The following is a 27046-nucleotide window of genomic DNA, read 5'->3' as shown; positions in this document are numbered from 1 at the left end:
TTTTGGTTTTGTATTGCAAATATCTTCTCTTAGTTTTCTATCTTCACTTCCTTTTTGGGAACAGCAGTTCTTAATTTAATGTCGTTGAATATTTAGATATTTTCTCAATTGGTTTGTACTTTTATATCTTACTGAAGTAATCCTTCTCTATCCTATATTTTTTTCTAAAGGTTTTTAAATTTACCTTGTTCATTTTAGTCTTTGATCTATCTTAATTCATTTTCCTGATAAAATGCTTTTTTTTTTTTTAAAGATTATATTTATTTGTTTGACAGAGAGAGACAGCAAGAAAGGGAACACTATCAGGAAGAGGGGCAGAGGGAGAGGAAGAAGCAGGCTCCCTGCTGAGCTGGGAGCCCGATGTGGGGTTTGGTCCCAGGACCCCAGGATCATGATGTGAGCCGAAGGCAGATGCTTAATGACTGAGCCACCCAGGCACCCCAAAAAGCTTTTTCTCTTGAAGCCTGTTTTGTTTAATGTTAATATTGCTACCTTAGTTATCTTTTTGTTTCCTGGTTTATCTTTTTCCATCTTTTACTTTGCTTTTCTTTGCCTGTTTTAGATGTCTGTATATAAATAGCATAGATCTAGATTTTTAAAAAGATCCATCCTGATAATTTAACTGGAGAATTTCATTCCTTTCTCCTTCTTTTCTTGCTTTTTTTCCCCTGAGTTTCTCTTTTTTCTCTCTCTCCTCTTCTCATTTCATTACTTGTTATATACTCCATTCTTTAGTCTTCCTTTAGTGAGTACACAGTTTTCTTTTTATAATACATATTCAACTGAAAGTTCAAATTTAAAACTCAGTAATGGAAGGGATTATCAAATGTTTTATTACCCATTGTCTTCTGCCAGTTCATGCTACTGTTGTTCAGTTTTGTAGTTTTTATGTTTCTCAACACCACAAATTATACTTCTATTTGTTTTATTCAGTCAGTGAATATTTAGAATACTTCCATATTTTGCCAATTCCTTTGCTCATTTCACTCCTTCATTCTGGGGTTCTTTTCCTTTTTCCTAATGTATATCCTTTAAAAGTTTATTTAAACAAAACAATTTTTTAAAGATTTTTTTTTAAAAGTAATCTCTACACCCAACATGGGGCTTGGACTTAAAACCCTGAGATCAAGAGTTGTATGCTCTTCCGACTGAGCCAGCCAGGTGCCCTGAAAGTTAGTTTTGATAGATGTAAGAGTTTAGATCTGAGGTTGGCAAACTATTTTTGTAAAGGGCCAGTAATAAATATTTTGGGCTCTGTGGTCCTGTGTCTGTCGTAAGTAACTCAACCATGCAGTTGAAGTGTGGAAGCAACCATAGACAGTAAATAAACGTGTGTGTGTGACTATGTTCTGATAAAATTTTATTTTAGATACTTAAATTTGAATTTTATGTAATTTTCAGGTGTTACAAAATTTTAAAAAATGTAAAAACTTTTATGAAAAATGTAAAAACAGGGGTGCCTCGGTGGCTCAATCGGCTGAGCGTCTGACTCTTGGCTTTGGCTCAGGTCATGATCTCATGGTCCTGGGGTTGAGCCCTGCATCAGGCTCTCCACTCAGTGTGAAGTCTACCTGCCCCTGCTCGCACAAGTGCTCCCTCCCCTCTCCCAATAAATAAATAAATAAACTAACAAATAAATAAATAAATAAATAAAATCTTTTTAAAAAATGTAAAAAACATTCTTGTTGGCCATATAAAAATGGGCAGGATTTGTTTGACCTGCAGTCCATAGTTTGCTGACATTGTGTTAGATTAACTTTCATTTTACTTGGCACCTGAGACATGGGAGTGATTTTTCTTACAATGTCTTTATGGGTTATTATTTCCCATTTTTAATTGTTGAGAAGTCAGCTGTCAGTCTAAGTGTCCTTTCTGTATAGCTTATCTGGTGATACTTTTCTTCTTGGTTGCTTTTAAGAACTTATTGTCTCTGGTGCAGGTCCTTGTGATGTATGCTAGTATGGATTTATTTCCATTTAACCTGGTCAGGATTGGTTGAGCATTCGGAATCTAAAGATTAGTGTCTCTCATTACTTCTGGAAATTTTCAGCCATTATTTTTGCTTATATCTTACCATATCATATGTAACATAGGAAGTAGTTATAAGACAAATCCATTTGAAGATTTTCTGCAAAGTTACAGTATAAGATAGTATTTTTTATATTCAGTAATGTCCCTTAAAAAAAAAAAAACCAAACTCCCTTCTAGTGGTGCCTGGATGACTCAGTTGGTTAAGTGGCCAGCTCTTGATTTCAGCTTAGGTCATGATCTCAGGGTCCTGGGATCAAGCCCCACATCAGGCTCCGTGCTCAGCAGGGAATCTGCATGAGGATTCTCTCTTCGTCTCCATCTGTTCCTCCCCCTGCTCATACTCTCTCTCTCTCTAAATTAAATAAATAAATCTTAAAAAAAAAACCACTCCTGGAATTGAGTGCTAGGTAATTTCTGTATAGATGACCTCATAAACTTCTTTTTATCAAAGTTACTACTTTCTTGGTTTGGGTGCTAAGATGTATAGTATTAAGTATAATACTAATATGTAGTGTCTTAAGAGCTTTGTACATTTATTTGTGCACATTTTATGCATTATAATTATATATTACACAGGGTGTCTGGGTGGCTCAGTTGGTTAAGTGTCTGACTCTTGGTTTCCACTTGGGTCATGATCTTGGAGTCATGGTATCAACCCCCACGCAGGCTCCTCACTCTGTCTAGAGTCTGCTTGAGAGCCCCTCTCCTTCGCCCTCCCCCCACCCATGCCCCCCCCAAATAAATAAAATCTTAAAAAATATATATATAATTATATATTACACATAAGTATATATTGTAAATATGCATTATACATTATTAATAGTTTGGATAGCAAAAGTTGACTTGACATTTGCTTTTTAAACCATATTATATTAAAAAATGGTTTTTAATTTTTCTTTGTGCCTGTACATAGTTATGGATTAATCGCATGATTGGAGAGCTAGTGGTTATGGTTGTTTGAATGCCTTTTTAAGTTAGCAAGATTTATGGTGATGCTTTAACATAGACTAATTTCTTTTCAGAGGACTCCGTTTCCTGCTTCTGTTGAATCTCAGAAACCCCGGCTGAAAAAAGGTTGGTACGCAATTTCATTCTTTGTTCTATATGCATTAGAGCTTTTAAAAACGTGAGTTTTGGAGAAAAGCAATAATAGTCTAAATATTGCTCCATACCTAGCTTTTATTTTATGGCGTTGTTAGATATTTTGGGATTGATTTTGCCTGTAAATATGTTTAAATGGGGCTTTATTATTACGTAAGTGTGTATTTTCTACTTGCAGAAAAAACACTGTGAAGTTCCCATTGTACATATCAGGCCTCGCATAATCTCATATCTATGTTAAGTAAGTGCAAGGTTTTATGAAAATTGAGTCTGTGAGGACTAGGTAAGGGCATATACTATGAAAAGCTGCATTTAAAGGTCTGATAGAGCTATGTTCTATTTTATTTAGAGAAATAACTTATAAAGTCTTAGGAAGGCTTGCATCAGATTGTAGTTTACTACATTGGATATTCTTTTTTTTTTTTTTTTTTTAATAATGATTTTTTATTATATTATGTTAGTCACCATACAGTATACATTGGATATTCTGTCAGTGTCTAATAAACATGTCTGATTCCTAACAAACTTAACACCCTAACTTTTTATTTAGCAGAAGAGACCATCTATTTTATTATTTACCCATTTATTTATTATTTTCCAGATGAGGAAACCAAGGCTGAGGGGAAGGGGCATGACTTGCTCAGGGTCATGCATATGTCTGCATTATGAGTTATGGTTAATAGGCAATACATCCTTTTGCAGCATGTGTTTTCCTGTTGTCTGCTAAGATTTTTAAATTTCATTTTGCCAATAAATTGTTTAGCCTACTTGGGGCATTTCTGTTCCTCTTTGAAATTATAATACAAGTTGTTGGAAAATATGATTGCCTTCAGAATTTGTTTTCAAAGAGTTTTTCAGGAATACATCTTCATTGAAAGAGCATTACGTCTATAACGTAGATTATTTGTGAAGCTTAGGTGTTTCTTCTAGTATCTGACATAGTTGCTAATATTTCTTACATCATTTCTGGACATGAGAACCATCTTGCTGTGATGTCTGTCACTTCGTTTATTCGCCGGGGTGATTTGGCTAGTTAGGTGGGGCTAGTGGGTATTATGATTGTCGCTCCAGTGTTCTTTCCATGCTTCCTCCAGAGTCAAACTCCATGGTTGGACTGACTCTCAGTCTAGGAGAGCTGTAATTAGTATATACCAATCAAAAATTGGCACGTGCCCAATTCAGGCTAATGAGATACAAAGCTGATAGCTATGGGGCAAAGGGTCACATTTGACACGTTATGCTATAAGAAGTAACAGTGCTGTAGTGCCCTTTCCAATCCTTTCTTCCCACCTTCTGATTTGTGTGATTAAACTTTAGTTTTCCCTGTTCCTCAATCCCTCATACATGAGTACTTACCCATTTCCAGGACCAATGATAGGTATCGGGGGAAATATAAAGATTAATAGGGCATGGATTCTGCCCTCAGGAATTGACAGTCTTCAGGGCATATAAGATATAAGCAAATTATTGAAGTGTAGTATGTGCCTTCCAGTTTTTTCAACTCTTTTCATATGAAATGTCTAGAACTCTTTTGTCATTATTGCTGTGGTTTTCTGGTGAAATTCATTGTTCCCCTTGGAAGTATAGAGTTCAGGACTAAACAGAGTATTTCAGGTGTCAACAAGGCCAAGTGGAATGTCTGGAAGGTAAAAATCTCATCAGGATCTTTTATTTTTTTTAGTCCGGTGTAAAGTTGCATTGCCTTTTGGTGAACGATTTTACACATTTGCAGTACCACTATATTTTACAGTTCCAGCTGTATCATTCACGTAGAATACAATGACTACGATGTAGATGATACCTTTGGAGTTGTGCAAGGTAGTGACATAGGCACCTAAAATATCGAGGGTATAACCTCTTATCCTGCCCTTAATTTCTGGGTTCCACAGCCCAAGATTTTCTCTGTCAATATGGTGAATTACATTGATTGAATTTTTGGAATGTTGTACCAACCTTTGAATTCTGGGATAAACCCCACATGGTCATGATGTATTAACCTTTTTATATGTTACTAGATTCAATTTGCTAATTTTTGTTAAGGATTTTTGCTTCTGTTCATGAGGGTCTATAGTTATTATAGTTATTATTATTCTTTTTTTTTGCAATGCTTTTGTCTTTTTTTGGTATCAGGTTATGCTGGCCTTAAAATAAGTTGGGAGTTATTCCCTCTTCTCTTCCTGGAAGATTTTGTATAGAATTGGTATTATGTCTTTCTTAAATGTTTGTTAGAGTGTGACAGTGAAGCAGCGTAGGTCTGGATCTCTCTTTGTTGGAAGGCATTTGAGTACAAACTCAATTTCTTTAATAGATATGGGGCTATTCAGATGATACATATTTCCTTAGGGAGAGCTTTGGTAATGTTTTTCTTTCAAAGGAATTTGTCCATTTCATCTCAGTTATCAAATTTATTGACATGAAGGTCATGATACTCGTGTATTTTCCTTTTAATGTCTGTAGGATGTATAGTGATATTCCCTCTGTTCCTGATTTTGATGATTTATGTCTACTGTCGTTTTTTTTTTTCCTTGATCAGCCTGGCTAGAGGTTTATCCATTTTATTGATCTTTTCAGAGAACCCACTTTTGATGTTATTTTTTTTCTCTCTTTTCTGTTTCAATTTCATTGATTTCTGCTCGTATCTAGTATTGTGTTTAATTTGCAGTTTCATTTTTCTTTTTGCAGTCCTTAAGGTAGAAACTTAGATCTTTGGTTTGATATCTTTCTTCTTTTCTGTTATAAGCATTTAGTACTTTACATTGCCCGCTAAACACTGTTTAACTTGTTCATGTAAGTTTCAAATGTTATGTTTTAACTTTTATACAATGCTGAATATTTTAAAATTTCCTTTGTGTTCCCCTTTAACCCTTGTACAATTAAGAAAGGTATTGATTAATTTCCCCATCTATAGGAATTTTTCCAGATTTTTTTTTTTGTTATTGGTTTCTAGTTTAATTCTACTTACGGTTAGAGAACATACTTTATATGGTTTGTTTTATGGCCCAGAATGTGGTCTGTGTTGGTGAATATTCCATGTGCCTTAAAAAGAATATGTATTGTCCTGTTGGATGGAATAATCTATAAATGTCGGTTAGGTCAAGTTGTTTGATAATGTTGTTTATCTATGTACTTATTGATACAGATATTAATATCCTTACCAAGAAGATACTGATATCCTTAATGAGAGAAGAGTGTTGAAGTATGCACATGTAATTATGGGTTTGTCTGTTTCTACTTAAAGATCTATCAGTTTTTACTTTGTATCTTTTGAATATGTGTTGTTGGATGCATAGACATTTAGGATTGTTTGACTTCTTGATGAATTGACTCTTTTATCATTAGGTAATATCCCTCTTCTCTTCCTGATACTATTCCTTATTTGAAGTCAGCTTTGTCTGATGATAATAGAGCTGTTCCAGTTTTGCTTAGATTAGTGTTTGTATGATAATGTATAATTTACCTACAATCAAATTCACCCCTTTTTTAAAGTATAAAGTTCTGGGAGTTTTGACAAATGAAAATAGTCATGTAACCACCACTACCACCACAATCAAGATATAGAACAGCTTAATCAGCCTCAAAAATTCACCTTGACTTTGTAGTAAACCCAGTTGCTGGCAATCATTGATTTTTTTTCTTCCTATAGTTTTGTCTCTTTGAAAATATCATTTATTTATTTGTTTGTTTGTTTTTAAAGATTTTATTTATTTGCTTGAGAGCGTGTGAGCAAGAGTGAGTATAGAAGCAGGGGGATTGGCAGGCAGAGGGAGAGGGAGAACCAGGCTCCACAGGGAGCCGGATGCGGAGCTTGATCCCAGGACCCTGAGATCATGACCTGAGCCAAAAGCACTGCATGGAGCCCTGGGTGTTATACACAAACAATGAATCATGAACACTACATCAAAAACTAATGATGTACTGTATGGTGACTAACATATAATAAAATAAAAAGCAGCCACTTAACCAACTGAACCACCCAGGTGCTCCGAGAATATAATTTAAATGAAGCATAACATCATATAACCTTTTGAGTGGCTTTTTTCGCCTAGTGTAATGTTTTTGAGATTTATCCATGTTGTTGTGTGTTTGAGTTTCTTTTTATTGATGAGTAGTATTCATTTGTATCGGTATACTGCAGTTCATTCATCCATCCATTCACCAAAGGACATTTGGGTTTTTGGCTATTACAAATACAGCTGCTATGTAAACATTTGCCTAGAAGGTTTTGTGTGAACATATTTTTATTTCGTCTGTGAAGTGTCTTGGAATGGCATCACTGGATGGTATTGTGAGTATATGTTTAGTTTTATTGGAAATTGCCAAAGTGTTTTCCAAAGTAGTTAAACCATTTTATATTTCCTTCTACAAAGTATGAATGTTCCTTTTAACTCATAAATGATTTGGGAAATAGTCTCTCCTTTTTAATTTTCTGGAGAAGTTTGTGGAGAATTGAATAATTTCATCCTTAAGTATTTGTTGTAATGTTTCTGTGAAGCCATCTGGGCCTGGAGTTTTCTTTGTAGAAATGTTTTCAGAAACACATTCAATTTATTTAATAGAGATAAGGCTAAACAGGTTACTTAGTTCTTCTTTTTTTTTTTTTTTTTTTTAAAGATTTTTTTTTATTTATTTGACAGAGATAGAGACAGCCAGCGAGAGAGGGAACACAAGCAGGGGGAGTGGGAGAGGAAGAAGCAGGCTCATAGCGGAGGAGACTGATGTGGGGCTTGATCCCATAACGCCGGGATCACGCCCTGAGCCGAAGGCAGACGCTTAACCGCTGTGCCACCCAGGCGCCCCTACTTAGTTCTTCTTAATTGAGCTTTGGTACTTTATTTCTTTCAAGGAATCTTTTTAATTTCATCTAAATTGTCTAGTTTACTGGCCTGAAGTTCACAGTTTTTCTTAACAGATATTAAAAATACCATGAAAAATACCATGAAGCCTCTATAATTAAAACAGTATATTACTGGTACACGATTAGAAGATAAACCAGCGGAGGAGCGCCTGGGTGGCACAGTCGGTTGAGCAACCAACTCTTGATTTCAGCTCAGGTCCTGGTCTCAGGGTCGAGAGATCCAGTCCCATGTGGGTTCCATGCTCAGTGCAAGCCTGTGCTTGTCCTTCTCCCTCTGCCCCTCCATCTGCTTGCATGCACTCTCTCTCTCAAAGGAATAAATGAATTTTCTTTTTGAATAAATAAATCTTAAAAAAAAAAAAGTAAGTAAGAGAAGCTGTGGAAAAAAACCAGGAAGCCCAGAAATAGACTCAAGTACATTTGGCAATTTATTTATTTATTTTTTTAAAAAGATTTTCTTTATTTGAGAGAGAGAGAGAGAGAGAGAGCACAAGCAGGGGGAGTGGCAGAGGGAGAGAGGGAAGCAGGCTCCCAGCTGGAGCCCAACTCGGGACTCAGTCCTAGGACCCTGGGATCATGACCTGAGCCAAAGGCAGATGCTTAGCCGACTGAGCCACCCAGGTGACCCTACATTTGGGAGTTTAGTATATGATAAAGTATATGGTGTCTCAAATTACTGGAGCAAAGATGTATTTTTTAAATAAATGGTGCTGGGACAACTGAATAGCCATTTTGATAAAGAAAAAATTAGATGTATACTTCACACCATACACAAGAATAAACTCCAGATGGGTCAGAGATCTAATCTAAACGTAAAATACCTAACCATGCAAGTACTAAAAGAAGGTATTGCCAGAGGCAATACAAGATTGATAAATATTACCTCATAAAAATATTACCTCATAATTTCTTTTTTGCTTGGCAAAAGGCACAATAAGGAAAGACAAAGAGGAATAATATAGTGGGTGAATATATTTGCAACATATATCACATATAAGTGGCTAATATCCCTAATATATAAAGAACTCTTAAAAATTTGGGGTGGGGGGCGCCTGGGTGGCACAGTCATTAAGTGTCTGCCTTCGGCTCAGGGCGTGATCCTGGCATTCCGGGATCGAGCCCCACATCAGGCTCCTCCACTGGAAGCCTGCCTCTTCCTCTCCCACTCCCCCTGCTTGTGTTCTCTCTTGCTGGCTGTCTGTCTCTGTCAAATAAATAAATAAAAAAAACTCTTTAAAAAAAAAAATTGGGGGTGGGGGAAGAAAGACCAAAAACTCAATTGAAAAATGGATAAAACACAGTCACAATTTACACACATACACACACACACACACTGTAAGAATGACCTTTGGGCACATGAAAAATATGTTCAACCTGACTCAGAGTAAGAGAAATTAAAATTAAATCCATACTAAGGTACCATTTCTCACCTATTAGGATAGCTAAAATTATAAAGTGTGAGTACACATCCAGTTTGTGAGGCTGTGGGAAACAGGCACTGTCTTACATTGCTGGTGAGAGTCTCAATTGTTACGGCTATTATGGAAGGGAATTTGGCAATATCTAATAAAACTCTATGATCACATTTCTAGGACTTTACTCTGAAGATAATGTCTCTGACAATAAACAAAGACTTATTAACTCTTATTCTTTGCACCACTGTGATTGTAAAATATTGGAAACTTAAATGCCTGTAATGTGAAGAGTGTTCGAGTAAACTGTAGTCTAGCCACATAATATAGAGTACTATGCCGCTTTTAAAAATAATAAGATTAATGTGATTTGATATAGAGTGATTTCGAAGATAAATCATTTGTCTTAAAAAAACAGTACAAATGAGTAGTTGCCGTATGCTACATTTTTATAAGAAGGAAGGGGAAATAAAAAATATGCATGTGCTTATTTTCACAAAAAAGAAACACCAGAAGGATGTATCAGAAACAAATGAGATTGGCTGTCTACAGGGCCTTGTATGGAAATGCCGTGGAAATGATGTGGGGGGTATGACACTTCTTTAGGTATGTCTTTCTGTGTAGTTCCGACTTTTGGAATCATTTATTATTTCAATAAAAATTGGGAAAACAAAAGTCTTAAAAATAAAATGCTAGCAGAAGCAAATATACTATGGTTTATTAGAGTTAAGTTTTCTTACTGTTGGAGAAGGGAGTTACATAATATAGAAAGAGGAGAGGTGAGATTAAACCCTAATAGATTGGATTGGAATTGGAGGTATCAGTATTGAAGGCATGGCTTTTAATATAGATACAGAGTTACAGAATATGTTTTTTCCCCTGCTTCTGTCCACTGAGAAGGGTTAGCAGCAGTGACACCCTAGTAACCATGAGCATGGTTAGTGCCCAGATCTTAGTTTCTATGTAGTGTTCTCCAGTAAAAGGAACCAGGGTTCCTTAGAGAAATGCCTAATTCCTTGAGTAATGCTAGGAGAGTACAAGGTGAACCTGGGATATCTTGTGCCAGAAAGTAAAGAATGGCTTACAGAGTGATGGAAGTTTGTCATAAAGACACAGAAGTGGGTTTGAAGGGTTTTCTCTGGCCATTGGCCAGTTCTGGAGTGATTTAAGCCTCCAATGATATAGCAATGGATTATAACACATGGAATAAAATAAGAATACACCAGTGCATACTGATAGAAGTATACTAATAAGGAAAAGCTCTTTCTTATAAAATAGAATGATAACTAGTAAGGGTAGAATGAATGATAGAAAATTACCATTTGGCAACCATCATAGCAATAATTGATTCATGCAAGACTCCTCAATGGATGCTAAACGAGTAGGTAAAAGTTTGATGGGAAACAGGATATTTACATAAGCCTCTAAATATCTCTCCATAAGATAACATTTTAATTATAAAGTAGTAATAACTTCATAGTGGAAACATTTTCCAGACACTACCTCGACCAAGTGATATAAGTTAAATATCACGGTAATGGAGCAAATCAGTATCCTATGCTTCCTAAATCACTGTATGGTATTCTTGCCAAAATTAACACCTTCAATCTAATCTTGAAGAAATACTAGATGAGCCCAAATTGAGAGGTAGTCTACAAAATAACTAGCCTGCATTAAAAAGAAAAGTGTCAAGGTCATGGAAGGCAAAAATTAAAGAAGACTAAAGAGACATGACAGCTAACTGTAACATATAGTCCTAGATTTGATTTTAGAGCAGAAAAACATGTTTTTTTTTTTTTTAAGTTTATTTATTTTTAGTAATCTCTACACCCAGTGTGGGTTTTTGAACTCACAACCCTGAGCTCAGGAGTCACATGCTCTTCAACTGAGCCAGCCAGGTGCCCCCAGAAAAACATCTTTTAAAATATTTTAAAATTACAGGTGCCTGGGTGGCACAGTCAGTTAAGCACCCAACTCTTGGTTTCGGCTTAGGTCGTGATCTCAGGTTTGTCAGATCGAGCTTCGCGTAGGGCTTTGTGCTCAGTGCGGAGTCAGCTTAAGATTCTCTCCCCCTCTGCCCCTCCCCCCTGCTTTCTCTCTCTCAAAAGTAAATAAATAAATCTTAAAAAAAATATAGAGTTCAATGGTTTTGGTATATTACATTATTATTTTTTAAATTGTAGTAAAAAATATATAATCTAAAATTTAACCAATTTAAGCATACAATCCAGTGGCATTAGTTACATTTACAATGTTGTGCAACCATTGCCACTATCTATTTCCAAAACTTTTATCCCAAACAGAAACTCTGTACCCATTAAGCAATAATTTTCTGTTGTACCTTACCCCCTAGTCCCTAGTAACTTCTCTTCTCCTTTCTGTCTCTATGGAATTTGCCTATTCTAGATATTTGATATACTCAGAGTCATACAATATTTGTCTTTTTGTATCTGGCTTATTACATTTAGCATAATGTTTTAAAGGTTCATCTATGCTGCAACATGTACAGAATTCATTCTTTTTTAAGGCTGAATGATATTCCATTGTATGTGTATCTCACATTTTGTTTATGCATTCATCTGTTAATGGACACGTGTAGTTTCCAACTTCAGGCTGTGTGAGTAATGCTGCAGTGAACATTGGTGCACAAATTTCTGTTTGAGACGCTGCTTTCATTCCTTTTGTGTAGATCCAGGATTGGAATTGCTGGATCGTACGGTAATTCTATGTTTAGTTTTTTGAGGAAATGCCAAACTGTCTTCTACAGCAGCTGCATGTGCAAAGGCTCCAATTCCTCCACATCCTTGCCAACACTGTTATTTTCTGCTGCTGCTTTTTTTTAAAAAAAATAGCTGTCCTAGTAGGTGTGAAGTGGTATCTCATTGTGGTTGCCATTTACATTTCCGTAACGATGAAGGGTATTGGGCATCTCTTCTCGTGTTCTTATTGGCCGTTTGTATATGTTTTTTGTAGAACTGTCTATTCAAATGCTTTACCCATTTCTACATTGGGTTGTCTTTTTGTTGTTGAGGTTAGGCCTATTTTAATAGTGATCGATTCATGTCTTTTTTTTTTTTTTTTCCTTTAAGAGATGTATGCTTCAGTTATTTCAGGATTTTATTTAAAATTTTGATTCTAAGAACCTTATAGAGTACCATTTAGTTAAAAAAAAGCCAACATTCTTTTCTCTCTCTTTAGTCTGAAGAGAAAGATTTAAAGGAATTGAGAGTCTAGTCTTGATTTAATTTTGGAAGTAAAGTTTTGGCTAAGCATTACCCTCTTTTTCCTCTTGTCTTAAGTAACATGTAGAACTAGACTGATGAGTAAGTTGTTTATATTTAAAAATTTCCAAGGCAGCCTTGTATATGCAGGAGAAATATGCAGGTATGAATTGACATAATAACTTCTGAGTAGAAGTTTTTCAGTAAGTATTAGGAACTGTAAAAGTTCATATTATTTAACTTAGTACTTCCCGTTCTAAGAATCTATCCTAATAAAGTATCCTCAACACATAAATGATTTTTTTCTTAAGCAAAGATATTCATTACGGAATTATTAATAGTAGTTTATTGGAAACAATCTACATATTCAGCAGTAAAACAAGGCTAAGTGATCATTCATTCATGCAAGTAAATACTGCGTAGCTATTTAAAATAATGGTTATTTTTTAAAAGCAGGATTTAAAATTGTCTTCAGATATTTTTCTTAAAATGCACATATGAAAAGATTAGGAAGAAATATGGTAAATTGATAACCATGATTATCTGTGAGTAGTGTGAACATGTGAGGTTTTAATTTTTTGTTGTTGTTCCTTTCTATATATTTAAAACTTCTATAGTAGGATGTATTTTTCTAAGTTCATATATATATATATATATATTTTTTTTTTTTTTTTTTAAGTAAGCTCTGTACCCAACATGGGTCTTGAACTCATGATCCCAAGATCAAGAGTTGCATGCTCTACCAGCTGAGCGAGCCACGCACCCCCTAGATTTTATTTTTAAACTGCCTAAATATTTTAAATACATCAGGCATATATGAATCTATTCTTATCCTAAAAAGTTTGAACAAGTTCAAGAAAGCTAAAATACTCATTAAATCATCATCCAGTCCAGAGTTAATCCTTGTTACCAGTTAATGTGCTTTATTTAGACATTTATATGTATGTGTATATATGTATACAATATAAATATATAGTTTACTGCTGTGTAGGTGTTTTATATAAATGGTAACTGTCCTATTTTTTGCTAGGTTGGTATGTCTTGGAGGGCTTTCCATGTCACTAGGTCAAAATCACTTCATTATTTTTGAATATACTAGTCCATACTGTAGGTATATTATAGTTTCTTCTCCTTTTCGAAACATTTGTTTCTAATTTTTCACTTTTTGGTATATTGGACATCTGGAAAGAAAAGTATGCACATTTAAAATTTAATAACTCTTTTTTTTTTTTTTAGATTTTATTTTTATTTATTTGAAGAGATAGAGACAGCCAGCAAGAGAGGGAACACAAGCAGGGGGAGTGGGAGAGGAAGAAGCAGGCTCATAGCGGAGGAGCCTGATGTGGGGCTCGATCCCATAACGCCAGGACCACGCCCTGAGCCGAAGGCAGACGCTTAACAACTGCGCCACCCAGGCACCCCAAAATTTTAATAATTCTGCCAAGTTACTCTCCAAAATGGCCATTTATATTTTTACTATTAATATGGCATACCTACAGCATCTCTCTCTCTCTTTTTTTTTTTTTGTTGATGTCCACAAAATAATAGCAGTAAGCAGCGTGGAATACAGAATTGTAAGATGGGTCTGTTCATCTTCTTCAGACCTTGTTTTACATAAGTTGCTTTCAGAAGTAAATAACAGAAAATCCAAGTTAAAGTGGCTTAAATAATAAGGAATTTTTTCGGCTAATATAAGAAGAAGTCTAGAATTAGATTGGGCTCTAGGGTTGGTCAGGCAATTCAACGATACATGAAGCCCTAAGTTCTTTCTGCCTTTCCACTTTGCTATGCAGTGCCTGCTTTTTCCTGAATTAAAGCTGCCAGTAGCATTTGGCATCCATTTTTCCAATGCCAGAGATACGGTCTGGCTTCCGATGGTTCTCTTTTAAAAATAAGGAAGGCCCCCCCCCCCCCCCCCCCCGAACCTCTTAGGAATTCTCTTTTCATTGGATCATTCATAGGCCTGCCAGTCATGGGCAAGGGAGATAGGATTACCATTGATTAGTTTAATTTAATCAACTGATAGGGAGTGAATTTTGAGGAGTCAGGGTGATCATTGCTGGTTGCAGAGCACAGACAGAGAAGTAAGTGGTTTATGGATACACAAATGAGGATGCACAGGAGGCTGTCAGTCTGTCCTCCCTCTGGCACAGTGTTGTTTTCGGAATCACTAGCACTGAGCTTTCTTCTGTTTCTGTCATCATCTTCGTCGTCTGTTTTTCTCTTTGTGTTTATTCTGACTCTTTGCTTGTAGTGCTGCTCCTGATTACTTTTACTTTCCTTTGCCTTTTATGATAAAAACATTTTAAATAGTGTAAATATCTGAATCACACATTTTATATTGTACAGGTTTGTAAAAAGATTGACTCTGAAGAATAGAATATCAGAAAGTAGTTTGTTTTGTGTAAAAGCTGGTTTAATATTACTCAGTACTTTCTCTTGAATTCTGATGTCAAATTGGGCTTCCAGTTAAGGTGGTGCAGTAAACTCAAGTTTTGGTCACTCCTGCTCCAGATACAGAGCAATAATGAATAAAATGTGAGTAGAAAAAATACACACAGCCAATTTGAAGGAAATTGTCTTTAGGCAAATAGACTGTTAGAGAAGAAGGAAAGGATAATGATTTTATTTTAAAATTTTATTTTATTTATTTTTATTTTAAAATAAAATCAGAAAAATCAACATAAGTTCATCATAGAATTAGAAAACATAAGGGGGAATATAAAGAAAACAGGATAAATATCAACCTTAAGAATTAATGAACTTTTTTTTTTTTAAAGATTTTATTTATTTATTTGACAGAGAGAGAGACACCCAGCGAGAGAGGGAACACAAGCAGGGGGAGTGGGAGAGGAAGAAGCAGGCTCATAGCGGAGGAGACTGATGTGGGGCTCGATCCCAGGACTCTGGGATCATGCCCTGAGCCGAAGGCAGACGCTTAACGACTGAGCCACCCAGGCGCCCCAGAATTAATGAACTTTAATTGAGAAATTAAAAATTAATATTTTGAACAAAAAGCTTTCACATTTCACTGTGAAATCCTTAGGTGTCTTATTAACCTGTAGTTTAGATTTTCTCAACCTTGGCAGTATTGACATTTTGGGCATGATAATTCTTTATTATGGGAGATTAAGCTGTATGTTGTAGGGTGTTAATGGCATCCCTAGCCTCTACCTAGTGCAAGTTAGTAGCACCCAGTTGTGACAACCAAAGGTCTCCAGATATTGCCGTATGTCCCTGGGGTCCGAAATTGTTCCTGGTTGAGAACCACTGCTCTGGTGAAACAGTACGACACTTGAAGGTAGAAGGCAGGAAGCTGATATATTTAACATGAAGAATTCACACAGAAGTTGGATTAGCAAGCAGAAGGACTTCATCTGAACAAGGAGTAGTCGAGGGCATTTTGACTGAGTCTCTGAGTCTGGATTTGGATGCTGTCTCCCAACCACACCCCGCCCCTCGACCTGAGAGGCTCATAATCCTCGCTTGACTCTGGTCTTGAGGATGGTGAGTGCCAACTGTGGAAGGGGTAAATGACTTTCAATTTGGGATTTTTGTCCAAATATATCTCAACTTTTTCAAGAACAAGGAACTTCTTATTTGGAATTGTTTATCAGAATTACTTGGTGGTTCTGAGAAAATAATATCCTACACGGGGCTACTTAAGTCCTTTTATTTTTCCCTATGGTATGACCTCAGGTGACTTTCTTCTGGCTTTCAGTTGAGGACCCTATCCATCATTGAGGTGAGTGTATTGATTTACTTCATGGGTATATTTCCTTTCTTTAAGGAGTTTCCATTGGAGGCCTTTTCCATTTGGGGGTGGCTATAGCCCAGGATAAGTTTTATCTACAACCTGAGACAATATATTTACTTGTGAGAAAGTTGGTCTTAGCTTGAGGTTTGTTTTCAGAGTATTTTTTTTAATAGAAGAATTTCTTTTTATTATGGCAAAATACATGTCACATAAAATTTACCTCTTCAACCATTTTTAAATGTACAATTTAGTGGCATTAATTATATCCATTGTGTTGTACAACCATCACTACTATCTATTTCAAAACCTGTTTCATCACCCCGAACAGAAGCTGTGTACCTATTAAATAATAACTCTCCATTTGTTCCGCACCTCTAACCCCTGATAACCTCTGTTCTGCTTTGTTTCTCTGAATTTGCCTCTTCTAGTTATTTCATATAAGCAAAATCCTATAATATTTGCCTTTTCGTGTCTTGCTTATATTCCACTTAGCATAATGGTTTCAAGTTTCATCTGTGTTGTAGCATGTTGTACAGAATTCCGTTCCATTTTAAGACTGAATAATATTCTATTATATGTGTATACCACATTTTGTTTATCATTTTCTTTGTTGATGGACATTTGGGTTGCTTCCATAGAGTTTTTTTCTTTTTAATATATATTTTCTAAAAATTTTAGGTAGGCTCCTTGCCCAACGTGGGGCTTGAAATTAAGAATGACCCTGAGATTAAGAATGACATGTTCTACTGACTGAGCCAGCCAGGCACCCCTCCATGGAGTATTTTTAATGTGTCAGTAATTCTTTTTTTTTTTTTTTTAATTTATCTATTTATTTTAGAGCGGGGAGAGGGGCAGAGGAAGAGAGAATCCCAAGCAGACTCCCCACTGAGGCCAGAGTCCGATGTGGGGCTCGATCCCATGACCCTGAGATCAGATCCTAGTCAAAACCAAGATTCAGATGCCCAACCCACTGTGCCACCCAGGTGCCCCATAATGTGTCAGTATTAAAGACTTTAAAGGTTGTGGAGGTTGGGAATGTTACAGATATTCTGGAAATATGTCATTTTCTACAGACTAATCACTATATATATTTGGTTCCCAGTAATGATTTTATAGATATATGCTTTTGACTTCATTAATAACATTCCCCTTTCCTCTATTTCAGTTCTTGTGTATACAGAATTGTAGAGTTAGAAGGTAATGTGGTTGTTGTCTAATTCAGTTTACAATCCACGTGAAATTGCTCTCACAGCATCTTTGATAGACAGTTATCTCACTTCACTGTTTCTACTATAAGAGTGAATGACTTTATTGATTTGCTTTTTGAAGAGATAATCTTCATTGTCTCCATATCTTTAACTCTGTTTTCTTAGTCTATCGTAATCTGGCTTTTGCCCTACCACTCCACTGATTAAATTGAACTGAGCATTGGCATTTTTTTTTATTGTGGTAAAATACATAGAACATAAAATTTATCATTTTAACCATTTTTAAGTGTACAGTTTTGTGGCATTAAGTACATTCACATTGTTCTGTAACTGCCACCATCATCCATCTCCAAACTGAAACTTTGTACCCATTAAACAATAACGCCCCATTACTCCCTTCCCCCAGCACCTGGCAGTTATCATTCTACTTTTTTTCCTTTTTTTTCCAGTTTTATTGAGGTATAATTGACATATAATATCGTATTAACATTAGGTATACAACATGGCGATTTGATAGATATGTATATTGCAAAATGATTACTGCAGTAAGTTAACATCTGTCTCATATAATTACAAAATTTCTCAGTGTGTGTGTGTGATAAGTTTTAAGATCTCTTCTTTTAGCAACTTTCAGATATATGGTTACAGTATTGTTCACTTTAGTCACCATCCTGTACATTACATCCCAGAACTTATTGATCTTATAACTGGAAGTTTATACCTTTTGACTCCCTTCATGTGTTTGCCCACCCTCCACCCCCACCTCTGGCAACACCAGTCTGTTTTCTATGAGTTCAATTTTTTTTCTTTTAGTTTCCACATATCAGTGAGATCATACAGTGTTTGTCTTTCTCTATGGCTTTATTTGACTTATAATGTCCTCAAGGTCCATCCAATGTCATGAATGGCAGAATTTCCTTCCTTCTTTATGGACGAATAATATTCCTCTGTGTGTGTGTGTGTATCACATTTTCTTTATCCAACACTATTCTACTTTCTATCTCTAGGAATTTGATTAGTCCAGGTATATGTCATATAAGTGGAATCATATAGTATTTGTCCTTTGTGTCTGGCTTATTATATTTAGCAATAATATCTTCAGGGTTCATCCGTGATGTACATGTGTTGGAATTTAATTCCTCTTTAAGGCTGAATAATATTCCAGTGTATGTACATACCACATTTTGTTTATCCATTCAGTCAGTGATTGACATTTGAGTTGATTCACCTTCTGGCTATTGTCAGTAACGCTGCTATGAACATTGGTGTACAAGTGTCTGTTTGAGTCCCTGCTTGCTTTTTCATTTTTTTTCAAGAGTTCAGCTTTTTATTGAACATGTTATAAAAGAGGTTTAGTCAGATAGACCACAGCGCATGTTATCGGACTCCTCAGGTTCTTCTTTCTGTGCTTCACTTTCTTCTCCTTACCTGAGGCTGCAGTGGGGAAGGGGGCAGGTGTACCACCCTTCACTACAGATGAGGCTCCCCTGTGGACGATGGCCAGAGCCTTTGCACACGAGCCTGGTCAGAGAGGTTTGGCATTTACTTCGGCTGTGTTAACGAGAGCGTTGATCTTAACCTCTGTAACTGTCCCTTGTCATTGTACAGGAGGAGGGCCCAGGAGACGCAGGTGAAAGTGTTGGACTGGCAGCTGCTGGGCTGTCGGCAGGATGAAGTGAGGGCTTTACCCCAACATGGCCTTAGTTTCCTTGGAAGGACTAAGTACTTTAGCAGCAAATGCAGAAACAGGCTCCCTGCTTTCATTCCTTTTGGGTATATACTCAGCAGTGGAATTGCTGGATCACATGGTAATTCTGTTTGATTTTCTTGAGGAACAATGACTTTTAATTTAAATGGAAGTGCTAGTAAGATCTACAAATCTTAAGTGCCCAACTCTCTCTCTCTCTTTTTTTTGAGAGAGAGAGAGAGAGAGAGAGAATGCGTACATGGGGGGGGGCAGAGGGAGAGGAAAAGAGAGAATCTCAAGCAGACTCCACACCCAGCACGGAGGCCGACTCAGGGCTCGATCTCACAACCCTGAGATCATGACCTGAGCTGAAACCAAGAGTCGGATGCTTAAGAGACTGAACCACCCAGGTGCCCCTTAAGTGCCCAATTCTTGAATTTTGACAAACATATATACTCATGTAATCATTACTCAGAACGAGTTAAACATCTTTATCACCCAGAAATTTTCCTCATGCCCCTTTCCAGTCAGTCCTCCCTTTAATTGTGGGAGTCACTCTGATTTCTGTCCTTAGAAATTAATTTTGTCTGTGCTTGAAGTTCATTCAGGGGGAATCATAATATGTACTATTTAGCTTTAGGTATCTTTTCCTCAATATAACGTTTTTGAGATTCATCCATGTTGCTATAATGTATCGGTAGTTTTTTTTTATTTTTTAAAAGTACTGTCTAATGTTCTGTTGTATGACTTAATATACCATAGTTAATCCATTCTCCTATTGATGAACATTTGTGTTGTTTCCAGTTTTTGACTGTTCTGTAAAAGCTTCTATGAACATTCATTTACGTATCTTTTTATGTGTGATGGCATTTGTTTTAATTTCTCAACAGTAAGTACCTAGGGAATGGAATTGCTGGTCATATATAAAGTGTATGTTTTAACTTTATAAGAGATTGCCACAGTGGTTGTGTAATTGTATACCCCCCACCAGCAATTATGAGATTTCTGGTTGCTATAAATTGCTTGGTACTGTCAGTCTTTCTCATATTAGACATGCTAGTAAATATGTTGTAGTATCTTATTGTGACTTTAATTTGCATTATCTTTATGACTGGTGATGTTGAACACTTTTTCATATACTTACTGGTCATTTTTTTTTTTTTTGTAAAGGAAATATTCAAGGCTTTTGCCTATTTTTAAACTGGATTGTCTGTTTTCTTGTTACTGATTTATAAGAATTCAGTATTGGGGGTACAAGTTCTTATTCTGTTATGTGTATTGTGATTCCCCCTACCCGACTGATTCTTACCTATTCATTTTCTTTTTTTTTTTAATGTTTTTTTATTATGTTATGTTAGTTAGCATACAGTACATCCCTGGTTTTTGATGTAAAGTTCGATGATTCATTAGTTGCGTATAACACCCAATGCACCATGCAATACGTGCCCTCCTTACTACCCATCACCAGCCTATCCCATTCCCCCACCTCCCTCCCCTCTGAAGCCCTCAGTTTGTTTCTCAGAGTCCATAGTCTTTCATGCTTCATTTCCCCTTCTGATTACCCCCCCTTTCTTTATCCCTTTCTTCCCCTACCGATCTTCCTAGTTCTTATGTTCCATAGATGAGAGAAACCATATGATAATTGTCTTTCTCTGCTTGACTTATTTCACTTAGCATTATCTCCTCCAGTGCCGTCCATGTTGCAGCAAATGTTGAGAAATCGTTCTTTCTGATAGCTGAGTAATATTCCATTGTACATATGGATCACATCTTCTTAATCCAGTCATCTGTTGAAGGGCATCTCGGCTCCTTCCACGATTTAGCTATTGTGGCCAATGCTGCTATGAACATTGGGGTGCATATGGCCCTTCTCTTCACAATGTCTGTATCTTTGGGGTAAATACCCAGTAGTGCAATGGCTGGATCATAGGGTAGCTCAATTTTTAACTTTTTAAGGGACCTCCACACTGTTTTCCAGAGTGGCTGTACCAACTTGCATTCCCACCAACAATGTAGGAGGGATTCCCTTTCTCCACATCCTCTCCAGCAATTGTTGTTTCTTGCCTTGTCAATTTTTGCCATTCTAACTGGCGTAAGGTGGTATCTTAGTGTGGTTTTGATTTGGATTTCCCTGATGGCTAATGATTTTGAACATTTTTTCATGTGTCTGTTAGCCATTTGTATGTCATCATTGCAAAAGTGTCTGTTCATATCTTCTGCCCATTTTATGATTTGTTTATTTGTTTCTTACGTATTGAGTTTGAGAAGTTCTTTGTAGATCTTGGATACCAGTCTTTTATCTGTAGCATCATTTGCAAATATCTTCTCCCATTCCGTGGGTTGCCTCTTAGTTTTTTTGACTGTTTCCTTGGCTGTGCAGAGGCTTTTTATCTTGATGTAGTCCCACAAGTTCATTTTATCTTTTGTTTCTCTTGCCTTTGGAGATGTGTCATGAAAAAGGTTGCTTTGGCCGATGTCGTAGATTACCTATTCATTTTCTTAATGCGTTTTTTGATGATTTTATTTTTTAGAAGTTTTAATTTTGATGAGGCTGATTTATAAGTTTTTTTCTTTTATGATTAATGCCTTTTGTGTCTTGTCTAGAGAATATTACCCTTAGTCGCAGAATGAGTTGTGTGCCTCCTCCTCTTCTGTACTGGTATTGTAGAAATTAATTCTTTTGGTGGAGGAGGTATTTACCTTGATTCTTTACACTTCTTTAAAAATCGGTACATAGCAAATATAAAGAAAAGTGCATAAATCATAATTGTATATATAGCTCAATAAATTTTCACAAGGTGAACGTATCCATATATCTATCTTGATTAAAATATAGTACATCATCAGCATCCCAGAGGCTCCCTCGTGCCCCCTGCCAGTTATTAACTACTCCTCCCAAAGGTGCTTACTTACATCTAACTTATATTATGTAGATCAGTTTTGCTGCACTTTTGAACTTAATATAAACAGAATCATTTAGTATGTACTTAAAAAAATATCTTTTGTGTCTTTTTCACTATTGTATAGTATTCTATGAGGCTGTGCCCTAGTTTATTCAGCTTACTCTTTATCTAGTTTGTTTTTAAGATTTTCTTTATTTATGAGAGAGAGTGAGAGAGTGCACCAGCGGGGGAGGGGCAGAGGGAGAGGGAGTAGAAGCAGACTCCCTTCTGAGCACGGAGCCCGATGCAGGGCTTGATCCCAGGACCCTGGGATCATGACCTGAGCTGAAGGCAGATGCTTGACTGCCACCCAGGTGCCCCTATTCAGTTTACTCTTGATGAACATTTGGGATACTTTCATTTTAAGGTGTTATGCATAATGCCACCATGAAGTTACTCAGGTACAGGAATGTACCTAGCAGTAGGATTCCCTGGTCACCGGGAAGGGTAGATTTAAGTTCAGTAGATATAAGCATACAGTTTCCAAATATGTGTAATCCCTTTTGTGTGCATGTACACATGTGCGTTTGCCCCCATGCTTGTATAGGTAGAGAAATTCCTTAAAAGTAGGGGCGCCTGGGTGGCACAGCGGTTGAGCGTCTGCCTTCGGCTCAGGGCATGATCCCGGCGTTATGGGATTGAGCCCCACATCAGGCTCCTCCGCTATGAGCCTGCTTCTTCCTCTCCCACTCCCCCTGCTTGTGTTCCCTCTCTCGCTGGCTGTCTCTATCTCTGTCAAATAAATAAATAAAATCTTTAAAAAAAAAAAAGAAATTCCTTAAAAATAAAAAGGCCTGTTCTGCTTTTCTTATCATAGAAAAACTTTTAAATCTTATTTAATTTTGTGTTGCTAAGTATATCTAGTTGACAACACAAATACATTTTAAAATTGGAAAGTCTTTTATGATTGGACAGAAACTTGGTGTAGTTTTAATCCGGAGAGATTTGGGTTATAGCCCTGCCTCATTCATTAATTAGGTGGTGAATGTGAGCAAATCACTTAGCCTCTGGAGTCTTAATTCCCTCATCTGCAATGTTGGAATAGTCCATGAGTTAGTTATAGGACTCGCTAGCCTCATGGGAACTTTCAGTGGACTAATAGGGGAGGAAAACACTTTGATGTAGATATATATAAAATATATATAAATAAATTATTCTGTCTGCTTATGGAATATATCTAATTCATATAAATAAGTATAAAAATAAAACATTTATAAATAATGTGGGAGAATACATACACACACCTGCACCCCTTAAAAGGGTAAATGTAATTGTTAAATTTTGATTTGAGGAAGTAAAATAGGATATGTAGTAAAACCATAATTGATCTTTTTTTTTTTTTTTAATAAAAGATTTTATTTATTTATTTGACAGAGATAGAGACAGCAAGCGAGAAAGGGAACACAAGCAGGGGGAGAGGGAGAGGAAGAAGCAGGCTCATAGCGGAGGAGCCTGATCTGGGGCTCGATCCCACAATGCCGGGATCACGCCCTGAGCCGAAGGCAGACGCTTAACCGCTGTGCCACCCAGGCGCCCCTATAATTGATCTTTTTATATGACTTTTTCTTTCTTCCTCATCTCTTTTAAGCTCACAAGAAGTGACCAAGTTGTATAGCAAACAGTTTAAGAATAATAACTTTTTAAAATCCAGCTTCTAGCATTTATCCTAGGGTGAGTACTGACTTGGTCCAGTCTCCTCCTCCATCATCATTTATGGACAGAGTTGATGCTTCTGCTGATCCTGGGCCTGTTTGCCCTCAGATCCATTCCGCACCCTTGCTTTAGTTGCTGTGTTTTGTGAAGAGCTGACCCTTGTAGGCTTCTTTCCTTACCAGGCCCCTGTGTCAGCAGTTGCTGTCTGGGTTAGCAAGTGGGAGGAACTGGAAGGAGATTGGAGGGCATGAGGAAGAAGAACCCATGGTTTTCCTCTCTTTCTCTCTGCTTGGAGAAGTTGGAGGAGGGGGGTGGTCTCTGGAAGCATCTCTTCTGTTGCTTCTGCCAGTCGGGCCATCTTGTTTTTAGTTTCTTCCTGGTAACTTCAGCCTTGGATACTGGTAGCAACACATTTCCTCCCCTTTTCCTTCCAGGTGGCAGCAGCGTTTTGCTCCCGTGCTAACCTCTAATTTGTCTCACGTTCCCTGTTGGGCCTCTCATTTCTTTCATCACCTGTTCACTGCATTGAAATCCCTCTGTTTTAAATTCTCAAGTGGTTTCCATGTTCCCTTGTTAGACCCTGACTGATACAGAGCCCAGATTGATAGTAATAAAAATATCTTACATTTACATTCGTTTCAAGATTCATTCTCTTTTTTAAAATTCCAGTACAGTTAACATACAGTGTTATATTAGTTTCAGGTGTACAATACAGTGATTCAGCACTTCCATATATTACCCAGTGCTCATCAAGATAAGTGTACTCTTAATCCCTTTATCTGCTTCCCCCATCCCTCCAACCTCTGGTACCATAGATTACCATAGGTGGCTTGTCTTTTTCCCCCCCTTTGTTTGTTTGTTTCTTAAATTCCTCATTTGCGTGAAATCATAAGGTATTTGTCTTCCTCTGACTGACTTATTTCACTTAGCATTATACTTTTTAGATCCATCCATGTTGTTGCAAATGGCAAGATTTCATACTTTTTAATGGCTGAGTAATATTCCACCACACACACACACACACACACACACACACACACACACACACCCCATGTCTTCTTTATCCATCCAGCTATCCATGGACACTTGGGCTGCTTCCATAATTTGGCTCTTTTTAATACTGCGATAAACATAGGGGTGCATGTATCTTTTTGAATTAGTGTTTCTGTATTTTGGGGGCAAATAGCCAGTAGTGGAATTAGGAGATTATATGTATTTCTATTTTTAACTTTTTGAGGAATCTCCATACTGTCTTCCACAGTGGCTGCACTAGTTTGCATTCCTACCAACAGCTCACAAGCGTTCCTTTTTTCCCCACATCCTCACCAACACTCGTTGCTTCTTATGTTGTTGATTCGGACGGTGTGAGCTGATAGCTCACTGTGGTTTTGATGTGTGTTTCCCTGATGCTGAGTGGGGTTCAGCATCTTTCCGTGTATCTCTTAGCCATCTGTCTTCTTTGGACAAATGTCTGTTCATGTCTTCTGCCCATTTTTTAATTGGATTATTTTTGGGATGTTGAGTTGTTCAAGGTCTTTATGTATTTTGGATACTAACCCCTTACCAGGTGTGTCGTTTACAAATATCTTCTCCCATTCAGTAGGTCGTCTTGTCTTTTAGTTTTGTTGGTTTCCTTTGCTGTCCAGAAGCTTTTATTTTGATGTCATCCCAATAGTTGATTTTTACTTTTGTTTCCCTTGCCTCAGGAGATTTGTCATATCTTTCAGTGTCCCAAATAATATATCGAGGTAGAAGAGTGTTATAGATCCTATTATAACATGAGGAAATTAGCACTTATTGAATGGCCACTTTCAGATTTTTCATAATTTTCCACTGAAAATTATTATTATTTTTAAAATATTTTATTTATTTGAGAGAGAGAGAGAGATCACAAGCAGTGGGGAGGGGTAGAGGGAGAAGCAGACTCCCCGCTGAGCAGGGAGCCCCATGCGGGGCTCTAGGACCCTGGGATCATGACCTGAGCCAAAGGCAGATGCTTAATGGACTGAGCCAGAGCGAGGCGCCCTCCACTGAAAATTATTGAGGGAAAAACGGAGTCCCAGAGAAGTTAAATATTTTGCTGTAGGTCCCAAGAAGGCTGGTATTGAATCAGGATGGGAATTCTACATATAAAAATCATGTGCTATGTGTCTGCTCACCCCAGAAGAGATCCTTTACCAAAGAAGGCTTCACTTATAATGTACTTACAAAAGTGCTAGTCATTTTAGAAAATTTTTCAACTGAAAATTCAAAGCACAATAATTTTCTGCTCAGCCTTAATATGTCCGGGATGCTATTCCCTAGCATTAATAATCAAAGGGACACTACATCAAAAACTAATGATGTACTGTGTGGTGACTAACATACTAAAAAATTTAGCACGTTCAAGCAAAAAAAAAAAATTTGAGTTAGGACCATTACTAAGAGAATTTGGCACCTAGGGCAAACTACAAGGGAGAAGAATTCTTGCAGCTGTCATGTTTATTTGGTTATATAATTGTTCCATGTAGAAGTCTGGTGCACCCTTAGAGGGGGAAACAAAGAGGAGAGATGTCATAAAAGAGTAGAATGGGGTCAGGAGAAGAGAAGGGCCAAGGGAGTATGGTTGCCAGGTTGCCAGCCTTCCACCCATACTGCCTTGGTGATGGTGGAGGGGCCACGTGGGAACTGGAGATATGAACGTGGTATTTGTACGACAGCTGAAAGGCATCACCTTGTCTTCATTTCATCAGCTGGCCACCTGATGTCTGTGGCTATAGAGGCTCTTGAAGTGTAGCATCAGAGATGACCACCTTTCTCTGCTGTAAAATAGAGGAGGCTCCACTTTGCCTTTACTGTGCCTATCTTTTTTAGAGGATCTTTCATGTAGGTAATTCTCATAATACTTGTGAAAGCATGTAAGAACCAGTACCCCTGTTTGTAGGGAACTGGAGTGAGCAATGATTTGGAATGCAAGAAATTCAGTTTACACATTTACAGGTAAATTCTAACTATAGACTCAAGATTTATAGACTCTTTCTAAGGCATCCAGAATTCCCTCATCTTTGAAAAATAACTAAAAATACATATACTAAAAACAACCGCAACAACAGCTAACACTTCTAGGACTTATTATGTGCCAGAAACTGAACCTCTTTATATATGTATTGTCATTCAGTCCTCCCAGCTCTCAGGGTATT

General features: G+C 37.0%; 1 protein-coding gene across 3 annotated transcripts in view; it reads left to right on the top strand.

Annotated features, from left to right (window-relative positions):
- Nucleotides 1-27046, top strand: part of BBS4 (Bardet-Biedl syndrome 4) — a 61652-nt gene that overhangs the window by 6717 nt on the left and 27889 nt on the right. For all 3 annotated transcript variants that reach the window (XM_045795260.2, XM_045795259.2, XM_087856801.1), the window contains exon 2: nt 3054-3105. In XM_045795260.2, coding sequence (XP_045651216.1) covers nt 3054-3105 — 52 coding nt within the window. The remainder of the gene's footprint in view (nt 1-3053; nt 3106-27046) is intronic.

The sequence above is a fragment of the Ursus americanus genome, chromosome 28 (genome assembly GCF_024610735.1).
Source record: "Ursus americanus isolate L20-20 chromosome 28, mUrsAme1.1.p, whole genome shotgun sequence".
In the NCBI taxonomy this organism is placed as follows: Eukaryota; Metazoa; Chordata; class Mammalia; order Carnivora; family Ursidae; genus Ursus; species Ursus americanus.
Note: the sequence above shows the minus strand (reverse complement) of the source record. Positions and strands in the feature narration are given on the sequence as shown.